The 22104-nt window shown below is 46.6% G+C and overlaps 2 protein-coding genes across 8 annotated transcripts in view; one reads left to right on the plus strand and one right to left on the minus strand.

Annotated features, from left to right (window-relative positions):
• The window catches only part of LOC135920338 (nicotinamide N-methyltransferase-like), a 100374-nt gene extending 99943 nt beyond the window's left edge, over positions 1–431 (minus strand). The window contains exon 1 of the mRNA XM_065454555.1: positions 315–431. The gene's annotated coding sequence lies outside the window, so the exon portion shown is untranslated. The remainder of the gene's footprint in view (positions 1–314) is intronic.
• Positions 1–22104, plus strand: part of LOC135920337 (uncharacterized transporter YutK-like) — a 278506-nt gene that overhangs the window by 95684 nt on the left and 160718 nt on the right. For all 7 annotated transcript variants that reach the window (XM_065454550.2, XM_065454549.1, XM_065454551.1 and 4 more), the window contains exon 2: positions 15183–15445. In XM_065454550.2, coding sequence (XP_065310622.1) covers positions 15308–15445 — 138 coding nt within the window. In that variant the 5' untranslated portion in view covers positions 15183–15307. The remainder of the gene's footprint in view (positions 1–15182; positions 15446–22104) is intronic.

A 22104-nucleotide genomic window follows, 5' to 3' on the forward strand; every position in this document is an offset into this window, starting at 1 on the left:
CCGCAGGTTCGCCGCATCGCTCAAGTATGTTCTATTAAGAAACTGAGGCCGTATTCACATAGCTGCTTTTTCGGACAGTGCTTCATCTGGACTGGCTGACATTTTCTTTTACAGGCATTTGTATCGTAAGAGCCTTTCATGAATACATGCCCCTGGCTTGCCTATACAGTGCGCATGCAGCTGTTGCTGTCCGCTTACGAGCGAAGCAAGAGATAGGTGCATGGCTCGACTCAGGACAAGGACACGCGACCGCTAAGGCAATGACAACATGCCGCGACGAATGCGCAGACAATTGCGGGGCGAGAAACACTCACAGAGGCGGCGGCAGAAGCAGCGGAGATGCAGGCGTAGCAGTGATGTTCCCGAATTCTCGCGCCCGAGCGTGGCACCCCGCGAGGAACAACGGCTTCATCCTTTTTCCCGGCTCCGTGCAGCAACAGCAGAACTGTGGTTGGCCAGAAGCCGAGTGAACGAAATCAGCAGCAAACCGGAAGCAGGCAAAGACTATGCCTTTACCCAAAGAGAAAAGGAGGACAAATAAATAATTTAAGCAGATCCAACGCAAAGGTTCCCAACGGCAGTGCGCACATGGTGTTTACTTTTGTAGTATGTAGGTAATTTCATGCAAACTTTATGTTCATCCACCACAAAGGTCACAACTTCATTCACATGCAATGTTTCTATTGAGGCGCCACCTTTCACAAGCATTTCAAAAAAATTTTAGCAGAACAAGCAGGCTGGCCGACCATACAATTTCATACAATAATCACACAAGGGGGAACTCAAGGTCTAGTGTCTACGGGAGCGCTGAGCGAGTTGGTTCAGCCAGCGACTCTAATCAGGATATTTAGCCATTTTCTTCGAGTCGTGACGTAGGCGTGACGCGTACAACATGACGCCGATGGCCCCGACTTGCTTTCGTAACGTGACGCAAATTTGAAGTTTCGCCTAGGAAACTGTAATGCAGACACTGAACCTAACGTTCTTGATAAAGCAAAACAGTTTTCCTCCTCAGTAAAAATAAAGCAGCTAACTCATGGCGCACGATTATTCCGCCGAAAACGCTTGACACTTTTGCCGTCTGCTGCGTAAAAGCCATTGTTTGCTTCATTAGCCAGGATGCGTGTCCCCGAGTAACGGAATGAGTCATCTTATATTGGCGCCAGCGTGCTTGCTTTCTACCTTCAGACAGCGTGAGCGCACGTTCTAGGCCACGGTATTACCTCGTGAAACGCAATTGACTCAGCCGGCCGACACGGCTGGCTGAGAAGAAGCCGAATATCACCTATAGCGTTGGCGCACACCAGTGCGACAGATGCACCGGTGCTGCCATCTCTTGTTCGCTTCGCTGCTTACTCGCACCGCGCGAGGAAAGTGCAAGGTGCCGCCTTGCGTACAGTTCTTTTTATCAATTAAAATGCCGCTTTTGTCTTAACTTCTGACCATGTGACGTCATTAATCTTGATTACATTACGAATTCTGCTGCGAAAAGTGCGAGTCGCAGAGGGTTTGTAATATTTTTATGTTTATAATAAAGGCGCTTCTTTTAAAATGTGATGCCTCAATGCACAAATTCCAACTTCAGCCGAGAGCGATGCAAATGCTATAAGCACGCGTTAACAAAAAAATATTTTCCTGACCACAAATCACGGGAAAAATGCGGCGACACTCATGGCTCTGAGCCGCCAATGCGTATGGCCACTCATTAGCAGTTTGCGCGGATCGTCGCACCACAAATTATGGCGGAAAATATGCGCAATGGCGGCCCAGTGCCACGTCATACAATGTCAATTTGACTTTTGCGAAAGCTAGTGATTACAGTGACAGGGCCCCGCACTTTAACATCCTCACTCTAGTGACGGGGCCCGACACTTTAACATCTGCATTACAGTGACGGGGCCCGGCACTTTAACATCTTCATAACAGCGACGGGGCCCGGCTGCATTGAAGCTTCATTCTGTTATGCTCCATTTGGTCGCATACAAAAGCGGGCATTAAGAATCATGGTGCACTCGAGAACCGATACACGTAACAGGCCGCTGTTCAATCAACGAAACATATTGCCATTCGTTCTTATGCGTAAGCATAAAACAGCTACCTACGCAAACAGTGTTGTGAAACGTACTCATCCTTTCCCTGTGTCCATATTTTTTCCATCATCATGTTTTTCAATCGTTTCAAGCTGCCTGCTGTATATAATGATTATGGCAAAATACTACTCGAATTTGTTGGAGTTAAGACATGGAACAACATATCTTCCAAAACAAAAGAAACACAAAATTTCGGCAAAGTACTATTTATTAGCTATATACCACTGATTTGGTGTCTGTGCCCTTACTTGACGTTCTGTTCTTTGTGATTTGATAATTTATGTCTCTGGTGATAATTTTTATGAGTGATGTAATTTTTTTTGTTTTTAATGCGCTATTGTGTTGCATTAATCCTCTGTATTGACCACCCTAGGCTTGTACCGAATGTCTATTGTATTTCGCATATCCGGACCCATCCGCTAGCCTGCGGCTGGATTCAACGGACTTTTGCATATGCACTGTAACACCTATGATGATAATAATAAAGAAAGAGAGAAAGAAAGTTCACTGGAATGGGAAGGGAACGGTAAAAAGCAAATTCAAAAAAGGCGTGATATGTGTTCATGTTCAATAGACAATGACTATTGTACCGAATTAAGAAAAAGAAGCAACCAGTAATTACTCGCTTAGAAAACCAATAAACATACAGTGCGATATGCAACTTGAGAAATAATGATATTGAACCTTCCAAGACTTTAGAATAAAAGAAAATACGGCACAAGTCGACTGTCACACATAGGTGTCGAAGTCCTTAGTTATAACAAAATTATTTTTGAACAGCTCTCATAGCGTCCATGCAACATTTTTGGCTTTCGTACTGTTATATGTTCACATGCTGCGGCCTGAAGCTCACGGCACGAGGCGAAAACGCGCTCGCAGCGAAAGCGAGACGTTGTGCACGGACATGCATGCAGACACGTAGTTGGTCGCCGCGAACCTGTGCGATAGCTGCATTGAAGCTTCATTCTGTTATGCTCCATTTTGTTACACTGACAGTCCACTATAAAATTTTCACATATTGAAGTTTTCGCTCAGCGATTACCTGCCTTTCACGCAGGAAAACGGTTGGGGGGAATCGATCACAGCGACCGCGCGCAGTGTCCCAGTTTACTGTAGGTAGTAGATAAAGAGACAGCGTCTGTAAACCATTCTGTGCTTTCTGTTTGTCCAAGATTATTATTTTAAAGGTAAAATAATAATCTTGGCATTTCGAGAGTATAGTTGCCAAAATGTTCAGGAGGGCTCCCGCGTCGTACCTCTATTTAGCGCCGATAGCCAAACCTATGCGGAGCGCGCCGCGTTATCTCTCAGACTACGCAAGTGAGGTGCTTGCGACAGATGGTAACTCCGTAAGCCCTCGCCCCAAATAACGACATCGTTATAGTGACGGCCTTGTCGCTACAGTGTTGTTGTTAAAATGACAGGTGCCGTCACTGTAGTGCTGATGTTAAAGTGCCGAGCCCCGTCACTGTAGTGCAGATGTTAAAGTAACGAGCCCCGTCACTCTAGTCACTACCTTTGCGAAATGGCCCTTCCTATTATGCTCCTCATGAGACATTCCTTCGGTCACTAAGCAAGCTGACAGGGTGGCTATCTCGGACCGCCACCACATGCTCGCGAAATTACAGATAGATAGATAGATAGATAGAATAAACTTTATTGTCCAACGGATAAGGTGATCTACCGATACGCATGCGTATATACGCATGCGGATACGTATAAGTTTGCAGTCGTCTCCAGGTGACTGCTTGTCTGGTGTTTAATTTCGGGTCTGGCGAGGATACCAGTCTACCATCCAATCTATAACGCTGCGTGATCTCCCCATATCTTAGCATGCGCTCTCCACTCGCTCGGTCATCGAGGGGCCCCGTAGCGGCTCGGCGGTCTCGAGCCAGCTCGCGAACCGCCTCGCTGTCGGGGACGGCTTTGTGTGCAGGAGTCCAAATTATTGAAATTTTTATACCTAACTTTCTCTGGCCTGGGATTCTGGCCGCTAAGGACGAGATCCTTCCCTTGCTAAAATTTTGTATGGCAGATTTACGGTCACCGATCAAACTTTCGCGTCCATTTCAGCTCAAGCTAACGCGACCGCAATTTCCTCTGTAACTTCTATGCTGCGCCCGCGCAGAGTGGCAGCAGCCACGGGATTGCTGACGGCCGTTGCCACCGTAAAACCGCCGCCACCTCCCGCTGCGTCTAAATAGGCCACCTCAGGTTCCGAAATTCCGCCGAATTTAATTTGTAATGCTTCGACTTGTTTTTGCCTCCTGTCTTTGTTGTGTTCCGGGTGCATGTTTCTTGGCAGGGGGGGGGGGGGAGGAGGGGGATAATCACATGTTTTCTGACTTCCTTATCTACCGCCACCTTTTGGGTGCGGCCTCTAGTCGGATTTATTCCAACTTTGGTCAATATGGCTCTTCCTGTCCTTGTGGGGCTAAGTCTCTCAATTTGAGAGGTTCGCGACGCTTCCACCAGGTCTGCCCATGTGTTGTGCACCCCCAGAGCCATCTCTCTGTGGATGTGCACATGGGAAGTCCCAGCGCTCTTTTTACGCATTTTCTCATTATAGAATCAATCTTTTCTCTTTCCACCGCTTTCAAATTGAGATATGGCGTTGCGTTGTTCACCCGTATCAAGATGTGCGCCCGTATTAGTTTAATCAAATTTTCCTCGGCCTTTGCTGGCCACCCGCCTAATTAGGTTCAGGGTTGGAGATCAAAATTAAAATGGCGGGTAAGGAGGTATCAATAGCCGAGCAAATGAGAATCTTGGGCCCGATTCTCCAGTCACACGGCCATAAGGAAGAGACCGTCAAGAGGCTCCAGAATCACGCGGTGCGAAATTACGGATGAATTGCACGGGCCTCTGCCCGCCACGGCTCACTGAATTTTTTTAAAGCGCTAAAGTGGCAGTATAGCTGTCAAGTAACAGAAAAAAGTGTTAGTCGATATCATTGGAGCTCCGCGTCACGTTTCGTTATCGTGACGCAAACGCACTATCGTATTTCCCAAACCTGCCGCTATCCGGCACAAAGTTCAAAGCATGTGAACTGAGAGTCGACATGGCGGATAATGGTGACCGTACAGCCGCCATGCGTGTCGAGAATAGATCGCCAGCATGGCGATGATGGGTAGCACATGGATTTGCCTAAACTTCGACTTTTTGGCTTCAGGCGGCTTCGCGACGTTGTAAACTCACAAAAAAAAAACGATAAGAAACTACTGTTCAAGAAATAATAAAAATTTTGACTCTCCATCCCGGCAACGCAAAAGCGGATGTCCGGAGAAGCTGTTGCAAAACTACCACTACAACTGCTGAGGGGATATGGAATGCTTTTTTGATGGTTCGGATGCTTGTCTTGAGATTGTGCTTTTTTGAAACCTATGCTGTTCTGTATGTTATATGGGTGATTTCAATGAATGTGTTCACTGCACCCTTTGCTGGGTACTTGAAGCCTCTGCCTTACTGGGGTACGAGCCACTGCTCCTGGCCCTTCACTGCCACCGGGATCGGCCTACATTTTTGCTGACGACCGCGGACACAAAAGATGTCGATCAACTAAAAGCTAACAGTATCGCTGTAATAGTTGACAGGTTAAAGAACCCCAGGTGGTCGAAATTTTTGGAGTCCTCCACTACGGCGTGCCTCATAATGAGAAAGCGGTTTTGGCACGTAAAACACCATATTTTAATTTTTAATAGTTGACCGTGACGTAGTAGTTAACTGTGGCGTTTCGCAGTGCGAGCCAGAACAGGTCCAGCGCTAGGAACGTGACGTCATCACTTGGTCAGGTGGGCTTTTGTGCCGTCGGACGATAACACTAGATCTTCCGTTTCATGTAGCATATAATGCTTTCGCATTAATAAACGTTAATAAGGAAAATTCCGTAGTAGGCTAGTTGGTTGCGGAATTAACACTGTTGCGCAGAGCGACGAAGGCACAGAACTTAAGCGAGAAAGCAACACACGACACCCGAGCGGAAACTATCAACTGGTTTATTTTTTAGCAAATGGAGCGTACATATACTCTACACGCGCGCGCAGGGATGCTCTTCCCAGTCTTCGTCTCTTTGCAGCTCTGCGCAGCAGTGTCGACTAAATGTTATCAAAACTGTCTGACGGCGAAATTCGAGCACGTGACCTGTAGCACAGAAGTCCGATATTGAAATCATTACGCCACGGATGCATACATCGGCAAGCGCCATAGCCTGACCACAGAATGCCCTTGCGAATTTATCGCGAGAAGACCAGCGTGTTGAGACGCTTGGCGCGTTTCGATTTGGTCACCTCGTTATGCGAAACCGCTGCAATTCGTAGCAACTTTGCGTGTTCGCAGTGTCTTCTGCATTTAGAAAAGTATACATTGTTCTGAAATTTAAGACAATGAAGGCAGATGAAGCTTAGTAACAAAGCCACAAGAATGTCTGAATCCAGATGCTGGAAGATCAGATAAATCCGTGTTCTACCCATCATTCCCAAGGTGACTGAGCGATCGCAGCGCCAGAGTTCCCTCTAGTAATTATTATAGCAAACTAGAAAATTATTGTGGTCGCCACGTACCCGAGCACACGAAGGTTGGACTCTCCCGCGTCTAGCCATGCGCGGCTTAGCCGTGTCCGGGGCAAAGGGGATCCGGATGGTTGAGCCAATGCCGGCAGTTTTGACCTCCACGGCCTCCCAGCGGCGGCAACGCACCTCTTTGGCCTCGGCTTCACGTAGACGGCACTCCCGGGTGACCCACCCTGGGGAAATCGGTAGTTGCCTTTTCCTGTCTCTCTCTCCGTTCAACTTTCGTCTCTCTCTCGCTTTCCATATTTCCTATCTTCTACTCATTTCTTTATTACTTTCGCGGCTTCTCTTGTAAAGCCGCTGTTGCGATGTTAGCGTTTTGTATAGCGCACGCCTCCAGGACTTTACTCCAGAAAGGCCCCGATGAGGTCATTCGAAGTGTGTGACAGCCACACATTTTAGTATACTATCCCTTCAAAACACATATTTTATTTCTGGCCAACATGTCTGTGTACACCCTATATATTATTGTCAAACTTTTACCTAAACATATATTTTACGCACTCTACAACGAAGATTTTAGGCCTCTATACAGACATGCACATATACACTCTGACATTAACCACAAACTCGACTGCCAAAACCATTGTCTGGCGCTCTTTGGCCTTCCCTGGCCTTTGCGCCATTACATCGCATCAATCATCATCATCTGTGTGGCCGACCGCGTCAACCCGTCTTCACGTAGCGAGCACGCGCACGTGCGGCGCGGACGCTAGAGGGCGCCGTTCAAAGATCGTGAGGCATCTTTGGTCATCAGGTGCAATGAGTGGGAAAAAAGCTTGGCTGGGCGTAACGTATATGTGGACCAGAAATAATTGCACAGAGAAGAATCAAGAGTTAGTGGAATGCCTAAGTGCTGGTATTCTGGGTTTTGGGAATGATGCCGAAATTATCCTACTAGGTGACATGAATGCCTACATACAGGATCTAGATGGCTATACCGACAACGACAAGAAGCCAATGCTATACCTTTGCGAACAACACAACCTCGTTATCGTGAATACAGGGCGTAAGTGCGAAATGCAGGTCACGTGGGAGTGGGAAACCGGCAATCGACCATTAATTACTGTCTGACGACAGAAGGAATTTATGACATGTTGAGGGAAATGGTCATCGATGAGGAAGGGTTTATCAGCATAGGAAGTGACCATAAACGCACCATTTTGAACATGGTATATGTAGTTGGGAAAGAGAGCAAGAAGTGCAAGATGGCCAATGCAAATTTGAACGCTGAACAAATAACAAATATAATCACTAGAGTCGAGCAAGAACTTTGCAAATGGCCAAGAGTGGGATTGTAGTGAGCTTCGAAGTGTAATAACGACCGAAATACGGCATGAGAAACAACATGTTCGTTCGAAAGGAAAAAAAGAAACCGAAAAGCTGGTGGAACAGGGAGATACGAGGAGCGATCGCCGAACGACAGAAAACATTCCGAGAGCACAGGCAGGCAAAGAAGGCGCAGTTGCCGCAGGATAAAGTAGCCAGTAAATGGGGAAATGTACCGGGAGGAAAATTCTATGGTTCAAATACTGGTTCAAGCAAAGATAAGAAGTGAAAGTGAACGCTGGTTGTCAGAAGTACGTGAGGAAAGGAAGGCCGCACCTAGAGTATTTTGGAACCGCATAAAAGTATTAGACAGGAAGTCAACAACAATAAAGGACATAACCTAGACGAAGATCGAAACAAATTGGAAGAGAAAGCGGCATTAAACTACATCCGAAAAATAACAGCCGAATCTTTCCAAAGGCAATGACGAGAAACGACGAGGGGTGGGCTCGGTGGCTGTGCCATTACGCAGCCTTCTCATCCACTGACTTTCGCAATGCAGGTACTCGTGACTACCTTCGCCTACGTCTTGCCAGCACTCTTCAACGTTCCCTCGGTCGTCCTACCACAGCTGGAAATGCCGTTCTGCAACGGGAACTACGGAGCCCTTGTTTTGAGCGCCTCGGAAGCGTCGACGAAAACCGCGCTCCCCCACTGGATCCTCGACATCGGATGGAAAGCGCAATCGGCAGCGACAACATCGTTCCTGCCAGCGTATAAAGAGCACCGCCTCCCACCTCCGCCAAGGTCGATTCAAATAGGTCGCGAAGCTTCGGGCGAAAAGCGGTTCAGTACAGATTGCCACCGACATCAGCATGGGGGGTTATGGGAGCAGCTATCGAAGCGCGACTATGTTTGGAGAGAACAAACATTGGGAAAGAAAAATGCCTTTTTTAATTCAAACGAGACACAGTTACATTCATTCAACGAAAATAAAATTCCTAGTCAATTTTATATATTCGTGATGAGTTAAATAAATACGTTTATTTTATTATTATTAATAAATGCATTTCTTTTCAGCGCCCATCGCTACAGGGGGCGTTGACGCCACTATCACTCGCAGTGCAATGCACGTCTTGAAATGGGGAGAAAGGCGCACTCGTATCACCTGTTCAAATACGCCCCCCTCACAATTTGTGCTTTCTTGCTTGTCGAAGTTTGTTTGAATTTGGTGACGCGGGTAGCTTCAGTGCTTCTTAATCTGTTCAGTCAAAAGTAGTGAGTTACGACCGCCAGATAATTGTGTAGTTGTTTTCGTGCGACTGCGCTGGCCGACGGACTTGGCATCCGACAATAGGATCAGCACTCTACACCTAAAGCTTTCGTCGGCCTCCAAAGAAAGTATGTTCTGCGCAGGGATGCGATTCCGACAACCGTACGGCTGGCCTGTTCCTGCATCGCTTTCCACGCTGAAAGCTCGAAACGCCCATCAAGTCAAATGGCGGGGCATTTGAATATACAGCTCCAAAGGAAGAACAACAAAACAAATTTCGCGCCTTCGAAAACAAAATGACGTCACTTCTGCTTTTAACGGACATGGCGTCACGTTATTTTTTTTTCTGCCGGAAGTGTTCCCACCACATACAGATGGCGCTAAGCACCATGAACCGGCGATGGACCGCCATGTTTTGAACGTATGGGCTCCTATAGAGGCTTCGCTACCAGGTATATTTACCTTGCCTGCGCTTTGTGGGCTCGGTGGCTGTGCCATGACACAGCCTTCTCATCCACTGACTTTTGCGATGCAGGTCAGTAAATCATGCTGCCTTTTCGATAAAAAAAAACTAATAACTACTGTCTGGTACAGCTGCCGACCCTGCAGTGTTGCATTTGTGGCGCTGGTGAATGTTTTGGTGTTATGAAATCCCTCCTGCTCTTGTAGGGTGATATAGAGATGAACCCTGGTCCTGACAGATTGGACCGTGTTCTTGCTAAGCTGGAGACATTGTCAACCGGCCAGGAACAAATAATCACCGATGTACAGGACCTTAAACATCAGATGCGTTCTATTGACACAACTATTTCTGATTTGAGCAAGCGCGTAGCAGACCTAGAAGGTGTTTTCCAGGGTGTCTCAACTCTCAAAACCGATCTGCAGTCTGCCCAATCTGTATCCACTAAGACTGCTGCTCTTGTTACTAACCTTGAAGCTCGGTTAGATGAAGCCGAAAATAGGTCAAGCCGCAACAATTTGTATTTTATGGCCTTTCGGATTCTAATTCGCGCGAAACGTTCGTTGAATCGGAAGAATTGCTAATCCGCCATTGTCGTGACAAATTACGAATAACCTTGGACCCATGTCAAATTGAGCGTGCACATCGTCTGGGCCGCTATGAAGATGGCCGTCAGCGGCCGATTATAGTTAAATTTATGTCCTCTAAAACAAAAGAAACTGTCCTCTAAAACGGGCCCAAGTTAAAGGGCACCAATTTTAGCATTGGAGAACACTTTTCCCTTCTTGTTCGTAAAGCACGCAAACACTTTGTCGCGTTTGCAAAAGCAAAAAACCGGACCGTTCTCCCTGCGGTACAAGACTTTGTTTCTCGGAAAGAAACGCTGCACCTTCGATGCCGCCACACAAACGGTTACGGAAATAGCATAGCGTTTACCTCGCCATCGTCACAAACCTAATCTTTGCGATACCGCCCCTCGAGAGAATATTTGCCTCTCGGTTATCTACAACATACGCAGACTGCTTCCAAAGAGCGATCTTGTGTCCAGCCTCATGTCTTCAACGGGCAGCAACCTGCTCATCTTGACAGAGACCTGGCTGACTGATAATATAGGCGACGCTGAAGTTCTTTGTAACCTACCTAACTTTAATCTTTTCCGCACTGATCGCACAAACTCTCGAGGGGGTGGCGTCCTTATTGCTACAAGCAATAAGCTACAGTGTTCCCACATAAACAACTCATCAGACCTTGAAATATTATGGCTCCTTTGTCGCGCCACACCAGTATCTATATTAATTGGCGTTTGTTATAGACCCCCTCACAATAGCCCCGAATTCCCCAGTGAACTGCACAACATTTTAAAGGAACTTAAAACTAGACACCCTAAGGCACACAGCCTTCTTTTTGGGGGTTTTAACTACCCTGGCATAGATTGGTGTGCCCCTAATTATCCTATTTTTAGACAGGATGAATCCCGTGAATATATGGATGTCTGCTTAACTTTTAACCTAGCCCAACTAGTAATCCAGCCTACACGCATCGCCGGAGACACTGCTAACATTCTTGACCTCATACTATCTAGCCACCCCGACAGCCAGAACGCTATTACTTATCTCCGTGAAATCAGCGATCATAAAGTCATTCATGCATGCTTTAACTTCACCCCAATAACAAAAGCAACTTGCCAAAAAACAATTTCTCTCTACAACAAAGGAAACTATGAGGCCTTCAACGCGGAATTGGAGGCCTTTTTTCCATCATATCAGGGGTCATTTGACGAACAAGACATCCACACAAATTGGCCAATGTTTACACATAAAATGAATGAATTGACCAATAAATATATTCCCAAATGCAGCTTCCGCGCTAACCACCCCAAGCCATGGTTAACCAAGACTCTGGGAAGATTAGAAAATAAAAAAAACGCCTTTTCCGTAGTGCTAAACTGAGCAGAACAGACTGCGCATGGGAAAAATATTACGCTGCTGAAGAGGCGTATTTGGTCGCAGTAAAAAACGCTAAACGTTCCTTTTACCACATCGATTTGCCAAAGATACTTGCAGATAACCCGACTAAATTCTGGCAGCTTTTAAACCCCCAATCTTCGCGCGTTGTTACCCTGACTGACGACTCTGGACGTGTTATTTCAGACGTTGAGTGCGCTAACATATTTAATTCTGCCTTCGCATCTGTATTCACTAACGAACAAAAACCACCACCCCTCATGACAGCCAGTGACCCCACAATTGCGATGCCAGCCGTTACGTTCTCCGAAACCGGCATATCCGTTCTTATAGATAAGTTAAAACTTTCTTCATCTACCGGCATTGATGAAATCAACACAAAGGTCTTGAAAAACACTCGCCACACGTCTGCCAAGTTTTTATGCTTGCTATTTTCGCAGTCCATTTCTACAGGTATCATACCCCACGACTGGAAAGTGGGGAAGGTCGTCCCAGTCCACAAGTCGGGTAAAAAAGATTCACCTCTTAACTACCACCCCATATCACTTACCAGCATACCCTGCAAGCTCATGGAACACGTCATTTACTCTTTAACAATGCAGTTTCTGGACTCAAATAATTTCTTTCATTCATCACAGCATGGATTTCGTAAAGGTTACTCCTGTGAGACTCAACTAGCCATTTTCGTTCACGACCTGCATGCCAACCTTGACGCTAATCTCTAAACCGACGCAATTTTCCTCAACTTTGCTAAGGCATTTGACAAGGCACCCCATCACCGCCTATTTCTGAAACTTTCCAGCCTAAACTTGCATTGTGACATACTAGCATGGATAAAAGAATTCTTGACTCACCGCTCCCAATCAGTCGTCATTAATAAACGAATGTCTAACTTACTACCAGTTTCCTCAGGGGTACCCCAAGGATCCGTCCTAGGGCCTCTTTTGTTTTTAATTTATATTAACGACCTACCTCAGAAATTAGATTGCCATATTCGGATGTTTGCCGACGATTGCGTTATTTACAAAACAGTTACTGACACTTTTAACCAACAATCCCTACAAAATAACCTAAATCTGTTAGAAAACTGGTGCAACGACTGGCTAATGACACTTAATATAAACAAATGCAAATATATATCTTTCCACCTTCACAGTTTTCCTCTCCTGTTTCCCTACACTATCTCTAACGTTTCTATCGACCCTGTCCAATCATATAAATATCTCGGTGTTTATCTTAGTCATGATCTTACGTAGAATAGCCATATCGCGAATATTATTTCATCTGCTAACAAAACGCTTGGCTTCTTAAAGCGTCATCTCCACTCTGCCCCCCTGCATGTTAAGCTACTCGCATACAAATCACTAGTTTGACCAAAATTAGAATACGCATCACCCATCTGGTCCCCGAAACAAGTATACCTTGCTAATTCACTTGAATCAGTTCAAAACAGGGCAACTAGATTCATTCATTCCTCGTACTTATTTGATATCAGCATATCATCTTTGAAATCGCAGTCCAACCTACCTACTCTTGCACATCGTCGCCACATTTCTAGTTTGGGCTTATTTCATAAATTCTTTTATTCCGAGCTATCACAGGAACCCTACATCTGCCCTCCCCCACCACGTTTCTCTCTTCGCACCGGACATCAGCAGCAGGTGTCTCGACCACGAGCACACACGAAAACCTTTGCTTCGTCATTCTTCCCCCGGACAGCATGCGACTGGAACGGCCTTCCCCAAGAACTTGCTGCCATCACATGCCCATCTATGTTCCTTAACCAAATTACGCGTGCGCTTGCATCACAATAATCATTTTTGTTTGTATTCCTCGTTCAACATTTTTCTGTTTACTGTTGTTAACCTATGTGTCCCACCCCTTATGTAATACCCTCACATGAGGGTATTTAAGGAAACAAAGTGAAGTGAAGTGAAGTGAAGAGGTTGTAGTGGAAGGAAAAAAGAGCATGAAAGAGAACCAAATGGAAAAGGAGCTGGTGCTCACAAATTTCAACTGGAAGAAAGCCGTAGAGAAAATTCCTAAGCGCACAGCCACAGCGCTAGAGGAGGTTGCCGTTAAGCTGGTTAATGAACTAGGACCAAAAAGTGAGGAAACTCTGGTGAAAACAGTGGAAAAAACTTTAATATATAGACGAATACCAGACAGTTGGCGACAAAGTAGAATGAATTTAATTTATAATGGTAAATGGGAGAAAGATGGAATTTACTCGTATGGACCGCTGACCATTACATCGGTAATATACAGGCTGGCATTGCAGCCAATCCAATTAAAGCTTCAAGCATGGCCAGAGAATAATGGCACTTTGGGAGAACTTCGGAATGGCTTCAGAATAGGTAGGCATTTAGGTGATAACTTATTTCTTCTTACTCAGTGCATTGAAGTATCATAAGTACAAAGCAGACCGTTATATGTGGCCTTTTTAGACATTACAGGAGCCTATGACAACGTAGACCGCCACATTTTGTGGGGTATTCTGGAAGGGGAAGGCTTAGGTGACGATTGTCTACAGCTTTGGAGAGAGATTTACCTAAAAAATACCGTTTGCGTTGAATGGGAAGGGATGAGGAACGAGGAGAAAGTTCATATCAACAAGGGACTGCGGCAGGGGTGCCCTTTATGCCCACTGCTGTTTATGATGCACATGGTGAGGATAGAGATGGCGCTAGAAGAAGGTAGTATCGTGTTTATTCTCTCATTCAAACAGAAGTGTTTCATCGCTCCTTTTTAACATTAAATCCATTGTTCCAATGCCTGTAAAAATCACTATCATGCACGCCTTAGCGCACAGTGTGTTACGTTATGGCGATACATTGTTCGGGTTTTGCTCATCTCGGTGGTTGTGTCGAATTGAGAGAGTTTTAAAAATATGTTGAAGTCCATTGCGTATAACTCTTCCTCGGCCGACAATGTGAATTTGTTTATACATCTGGGTCTTCCGTGATTTAACACTTTGTTCACTCTAACGGTTGTGGTAAGACATTTTTGGAACCCTGATTTCAAACAGGAATATATTGCTGTCCGTGCTCTGCGGAAAACATTGCGTTTTATAGTACCACACTGAAACACAAGATTTGGTAAAGCTAGTAGGTATGCTGATGTCCCAAGAATATTCAGTGACCTACCTGATCATATATTTACTGCAACAACGAAACGAAACTTGAAAAAATTGTTAAAGGCACTGTAACATATGTATAATACTATATGTTTTCTTTTTGTTTCTTGTATTTCTTTTGTCACTGATTTCAGCTTAGTTTCTGTTTCATTTTGTTGTGGCAAGCTTCACCAGCTTTTAATTTCTGTACATGCTGCCATTCTATCTTTGTTTACCGACATGCCGGGTCAAGTCACGCACGCCACTTCCTTGGCTTTGACGGGCCTACCTTCTCATGTACGATTATTGTAAGATGGCGACAATTATTATTATTATTATTATTATTATTATTATTATTATTATTATTATTATTATTATTATTATTATTATTCCAGTGATTGCATTCTGCCTGCGCTGCCCGATTTTTCGCCAATCTCTTGTAGTGGGCAAGCGCCGCTGACACTATCATCATATTGGCCAGCCACCCATTCGCCAATTCGTCGTCGTGATTGAAGAACGAAAAGAAGCCTCAGTCGGCAGTGAAGGCTCTCAGCTTGAAGGCCTCGCGATGCGTCGGCGGAGGAAGAACTCGAGGAAGCGGCGCGACGACCACACGTCCAGTGCGCTCTCCGGCCTGGAGGAGTCGCAAGCCCGTACCGAGGACGTCGCCACCCACTACGACGAAGCTCGCCCCCCGAGCGAACTGGTGAGCAGATGGCGGCGGCCACGCGCAGGTGGAGATAATGCAGCAGATGCTTGGGAAATGATTCGATGCTCTTCGAACTGGTGGCCTGCCTGGGTGGACATATAACCGATACGCCTTTGAAAAAATTATGGTGAACACGTCCCCGATGTCCGCCCACGCAAGCGAACCTTTCCCAGTGTTCGCAAACGGTGCATTGAAAGGCAACAAAGTATGCAGGAACGCCAATTCAGTTGGCTAAGTTTGCGTAAGCATAGCCCCAAATTTCAATAGGCCCACCCCCATATTTCAAGATGACCCACGTCCAAATTTCAGTTGGGCCACCCGGAAATTTCAATCTGGCACATACCCGAAATTCAGTTAAGCCCACTCCTACTTTAGGTTTCCCACGCATTTTCTATGGAGCCTTTTGTATCCTTACGGGTATGTGTAAATCTGATCGTATGAGTATTCTCTCTGGTGATGTTCCTTTATTTAAATTGCTCCTTACCTTTTATAAAGCTACCACTCATCTACATTTACACTATTATAACTATTAAATGTCTTCGCAAATTACGCACTTCTATGCAGATACAAGGAATGTATCTTTCGTGACATTTTTCGCGTGACAGACATATTTTCCTGGGTTACTCGCCAAAGAAAACTTACGCATTATTATGGTATGTACAGTGCGCCGGTCTTCTTATAGCCAGATTAGAGTGCGGCGGCACTATACAGCGCCACAGTTTGGCGAGAAACGCGCAGCTAATTTCTATACGAGGAGCGCGTCCCGTAACAAGGTTTCCTAGCATAGCCATTAGTTGACTCAAAACGCCTGGCAGCGCTTCAGCGGCGGTTGGGTTGCTGCTCATGGTGACCGTGGTTCAATCTTGGTGGAATGCTAAAACGCTGCTGCGCCTAGAGTTAGGTCCACGTTGAAGTGCCCAAGACTAGGGCGTTTATCATAGACTGTGTGTTGCTCGGTAATTCCCAGAATTTTATTACTGTTAGTTCCTAAAGAAAGGAAGGTGGGAAATTATTTACCAATCTATACCGATCTAACAAATTATACTTTAGAACAGTAGAGCTTTGGGTCAGTTGGTGAAGCATACTTTATTAGAGTTAAGCGAGGAAAGACACAGACAAGGGAGAGACAATTTACACGGCATATACACTGGAGGCAAACCGCTGCAGGCGGACACTCGCTCGCGCCAAAAGCCCAGACACTTCGTAGTTTTTCTCGCGGCAGCTCGTCTCTTGAGTGTCGGTCGATGGTACCGTAATACTAGCCCCCCCCCCCCCCCCTCCGTGCCCCTCCGGTGGTGAAAGCACCATCCCGGTGCTGTGAAATATCTAAAGCGCGTGGAGGGTTATAAGGCCTGAGTCTGGCGACGTGGACCATGGCACTGGTTGTCACAGCGGAGGACGTAAAGGGCGTGGCTAGAACGATTTCATAGGTCACAGTCGTCACTTTGCGGAGCACGCGATATGGGCCTGTGTAGCAGGAGTGTAATTTTCTCACAAAGGCGAACTTTATGAGTTGGTGACCAACGCAACACGAGAGTGCCGGGCAAAAAATGGACATCACCGTGACGGAGGTCGTAGCGGTGTTCTGTTCGTCTCGAAACAGTTGCAGACGAGCGTGGGCAAGCTCGCGAGCATCATCAGCACGGGCGATAGCATCACGGGCATAATCGCTCGTGGAAGCTGCGGTGGACAGAAGCACAATGTCTATTGGTAGTGTCGGTTCTCGGCCATACAAGAGGTAGAACGGGAAACAACCAGCAATTTCCAGACGGGAAGAGTTGTAAGCAAAGGTAATGTAATGAAGGTAGAGTAAGGTCCCAGTCATGGTGGTTGGCTGAAACGTATTTTTATAGCGTGTCTCTAGGGTTCGATTCAAACGTTCAGTGAGGCCGTTCGTTTGGGGGTGGTAGGAGGTGGTCATATTATGCTGTATGGAGTAGACACGCATGACGTAGTCAATGACTTTGGACAAAAAACTTGCGACCACGGTCTGTGAGTATTTGACGCGCAACACCATGCATCAAAATGATACTGTGTAGGAGGAAGTCAGCAACATCAATTACGCAACCGGTCGGAAGAGAGCGCACTATGGCGTAGCGGGTCGTGTAGTCCGCAGCGACGGCGACCCAACTGTTCCCTGATGTAGATTACGGGAAGCGGCCGCGAAGGTCCAAGCCGACGCAATGAAAGTGCTCGGTAGGGATGTCGAGTGACGGCACGCAACCAACGAGGAGCTAGCATCACCTCCTGCGTAGTTGGAATAGGTCACAAGCGGCGACGTAATTGTCGTACGTTGCGGGCAAGGCCCTCCCAGAAAAAAAAAATGGCGGCGTACTCGGTCTTAGGTTCGAGATACGCCAAGGTGTCCCGCCGCTGGTGCGTCGTGGAGGGATGAGGGGATGAGGGGAGATGTTTAGGTGATTTTTACAAATAGCAAACCAGAGCCGTATGAATGAAGATTATGACGGTAAAGAGCACCGTCGTGGCGGACGAAGAGGCGTATATATAGAGTAGCATCGGATGGAGAATGTTCAGAACCGTTGATGAGTGTTTTTATGTAGACGTCACGATGATGCTCGTCGGCGATATGAAGGAGCTGTGACACTGAAGAAACGCAAGCAGCATTGTCAGTATTTGAGGGGTCAAAGTCATAAACAGCGTAACGCGACAGTCTGTCAGCGCCTTGGTGCCGGCGGCGAGACTTGTAATCCATGGAATATGAAAGCTCTTGGAGCCTGACATCCCATCGACCAAGCCTTTAGGGATGACAGCCAGCAGATAGCATGATTGTTAGTAACTACAGAGAAAGGACGTACGTATACAGAGGTATGGATGGAGCGTCGCAACCACCCGGACAGCAGCAATGCATTCTTTTTCCGTAATTGAATAGTTGCGCTCCGACGGTGACAGGAGGTGGCTTGCATAAGCAATAACGCGATCCTGGCCACGCTGACGCCTGGCTAGGACAGCAGCTACGCCATCACCGCTGGCGTCTGTACGCAGTTGTCTAGGGGCATCAGGGTTGAAGTGGGCGAGGATGGATGGCGAGGTAAGAACAGTGACGAAGGCGGCGCATTCTGAAGTACCCCACGAAAACTGTACGCCTTTCTTCAAAATATTGGTGAGGGCTCTAGCGATTGCCGCAAAACTGAACAAAAGGACGGAAGTACGAGCATATATCCCGACAAGACTTCGAACCTCTGCGGTTGTCTTCGGAACCAGGGAGTCTTGGACAGCGCGAGTTTTGTCGGGATCAGGCTGTACTCCGGAAGCATCGGCGAGATGGCCCAGCACAGTGATTTGGTGGCGGCTAAATCAACTTTTGAAAAATGTGAAGTATAGTTGCTAGTCGCTCAAGGGTCGTGTCGAACGTTAGCGAGAAGATGACGACTTCGTCAAGGTAGCAGAGACATATAAACCATATAAAACCTTGGGTCTTTTCGCACAAGTGGTGGGCGGACGAAGCGACCCGCAAATATTCACGTGGCAGGGGTATTGGGTAGCCGCGTGATGTGGTGTGTGATACGGCGGCTCTTTGCTTGTTTAAGGCGACTGCAGCAATTTATGATAGCGTCGATAGTCGAGACGTTGCCGAAAGCAAACAGACTGAAAGCGTCGTCCGCGATTCCTTTTAGTACAGTAGCCACTGTATCTGCTTCAGACAATGTCGGCATCTTTGCGGCATAGAGTCAAGATGTCTTGGAACTATGAAATGTACGGATGTGCAGATATTTGAAAACGAGTCGCAAGAGCCTTTCTCGCGGCAACCTTGCGCCGAAAGGGGTAGCCGAACAGTTCACGTAGCTTATCTTTGAACATATTCCAGCTGGTTATCTCGTCTTCATGCGTTTGGAGGCACACGCGCGGTGGCCTCAGATAAAAGATGACATTCGCGAGCATAATCGTTAGGTCCCACCTGTTATTAGCACGGACGAGTTCATAGAGCTTAATCCATTCATGAACGATATGTCCCTCCAGGCCACAGAACACTCCAGGGTCGCGATGGTAGGCAACCATGACAATTGGAGCAGGCTCACCGGCCGCAGCCGTCACTAATGTGGTCTCTCCACTGGGAAGGATGGTGACAAGCTCGATGTACCGACCGCTGTGGAGCTCCGTGGTGAGGTCGGGGATCGCAAATCTCCACCAATATGCAACGTGTGAAAAGACACAGACAACAGAGACTATTTACTAGGCATTTACACTGAAGGCAGACCGCTGCACGCAGACACTCGCTCGCGCCAAAAGCACAGACCTTTAAATTCATCGTCATTATCACGGCGGCACGTGCATGCCCCTTGAGTATCTGTCGATGGTATCGTAATAATACACTGAGGCACAATACACAGGATAAAAAACAGACGAGACAGAGACAGCACAAGTGCTTGTCCCGTCTGTCTCGTTTTCCTTCGGTCCCGTGTGTTGCGCTTCACCGTATTCAGATACGGTAACGGCTGCATTACAGACAGTGAAGCTGTGTGTGATGCAGCGAGTAAGCAAATTCCCACACCTTTCAGAATTCAGTACTAGGCATCTGCTGGCTCACGGCATCCCTCCGATGCTGCTGGGAGCGCTGTCGTGGCTACTTGCTGTTCCCTGTGGCATCCCCCACGCAAGATGCGTTGCAACACTACGGAAGTGATGCCAACCTTCTGTGCTATATAATCCATAAAATTAGCCCTTGACGATCCCTGGTTAGCTTAAAAATTCCTAGATTTGAATGCATACGATTATATTTCATGAAACGACTGTCCGTATTCCAGTTTGCGGTTTGTTGGCGGTGCTAGCTTGAAACTAATTCACGCACAAACTACACTGGGATGTGTCTAAGTATGCGTAAGCATCATATCTATTGGTCATCTCCACGCAGCCTGGTGTCATTATCAGTGTTACGAAACTGGATCTCACTAGTATAAATGACATCGCTGCGGTGACAGGAACTGCTGCGGACGGCGGCGCAAGGTGAATTGATGACGCAAGCAAACTATTGCAGGTGGTGGAGCCAGGTGCGCTGATGGCGTTCCGACCATTACGAACCGTTATCACTCTCTAGCACCTTATCCTTCCTCGTTGAACCATTATGAACCTTGACAGGCGCAGCCGCTCGGGCCCTAGCGATCCGCGATTGGGACAGAGTACGGCGAGTACTGGTACCTTCGTGTGCGCTGTGTTCTGACCATTTAGTTCGTGCTGAAGTGGTGATGCAGCACTGTTACATCGTTAGTCGGACACTGCACTGGATGAAGACAATGTAGACTCAGGCTTGGAAGCTGGAAGAATGGGGCGTTTATTTTCATTTCACGTCGTAACTATAAAGGCAGGTTAAGGAAGGAGGGAAAGGGAACCAAGGTGAGGGAAACATTAGATAAGCAGCCAGAATAGCACGTGTAGTCGGCTTCAGTTGAGCCAAGAAATGACAGGAAGAATACTGCAGTTACAACAAGGCACGAAGGTCCATCGCTCACTGCTGCATACCTTACCTTAAAAGCAATCGTTTTACATGACGGACAGGCGGGTTTCCTCGTTGGGCAGGCATAAAAATCCTTACGCATATAAAACGAGGAGAAATGCTCCTAAACTCAGCACATGTCGCTCCTTTCTACATCTAATTCTGTCGACTTGCTGTAAAAGTCATTCGGAAAAAGATGCAAGCCATCCTCATTTACATTATGTCATTTTTCATTTTTATTCCTTAAAGACCCCGTAATGGGGTATTACATAAAGGGTATTAAATATCATTTCATTGCTATTATTTCTGAATCGTAACCACTTAATTATTACCTTCAGTTTTCCTCTGAGGGCCACACAGTACTTTTCAATCGTCCTTTCACATGAAAACGAGGAAAAATGACATGCATACAATATTTCCTAAATATTCTTATACAGTATCTCCAGTTCTTGCATTCATGTACTAGACTGCCACGATTTTCCTCTTGACCAATCGCATAACCGCTTCGTAACACCCTCTCAAGAGCCCTCTTCCATACATTGATTTCCGCTTGACAAAACACTTAACGGCAGCATTGAACAAAAAAATCCCTGAAGTTTTCTAGTGTGCATTTATTTTCAATTATTACCAACTTGAGAGCCTGGAGCCATTATATTGACACGTCTAGTTTATATTACTCTGGTGATCGCTTTTCACCGGCTAGCAAGTGTTCAGCGTTATCGCTCAGCCAACGATGCGCCTGCATGATTCGGAACTTACGTGAACGTTATTGTTCATTCGATGACTTGCGCATGTTCTCGCAGCGCCATGTGTTATCAGATCGCATGCGTGACAGGAATTGTGTAGTAGGTTCTGGAAACCGCGCGCACGCCAGCGATTACACGAAAACCTTCGACGAGGGACGAATAAAAGCCGACGAGCTTGACCCGCTGATTAGACTCCAACTATCGCCGACTGTGTTCGCCGCTATCGTTGTGCATTGAGTGTAACTTGCTTCTGCGGGCACAAGTTCGCCCAGTAAATGTCAGCTTCCGTATTCACCGTTTTCTTAGTGAGTTCTTGCCGGTCACTACCACGTTGCATCTGGTGAAGCTGCTAGTGCGTTCATGTACCGAACGCCCCCGCAAAGCTGCTATTCAAGCCCTACACCTGAGGACAACGCCAACGTCGCCAAGGACCAACTAGCTAGCCGCAGACTGCTAGGACT

This window comes from Dermacentor albipictus, chromosome 1 (genome assembly GCF_038994185.2).
Source record: "Dermacentor albipictus isolate Rhodes 1998 colony chromosome 1, USDA_Dalb.pri_finalv2, whole genome shotgun sequence".
In the NCBI taxonomy this organism is placed as follows: domain Eukaryota; kingdom Metazoa; phylum Arthropoda; class Arachnida; order Ixodida; family Ixodidae; genus Dermacentor; species Dermacentor albipictus.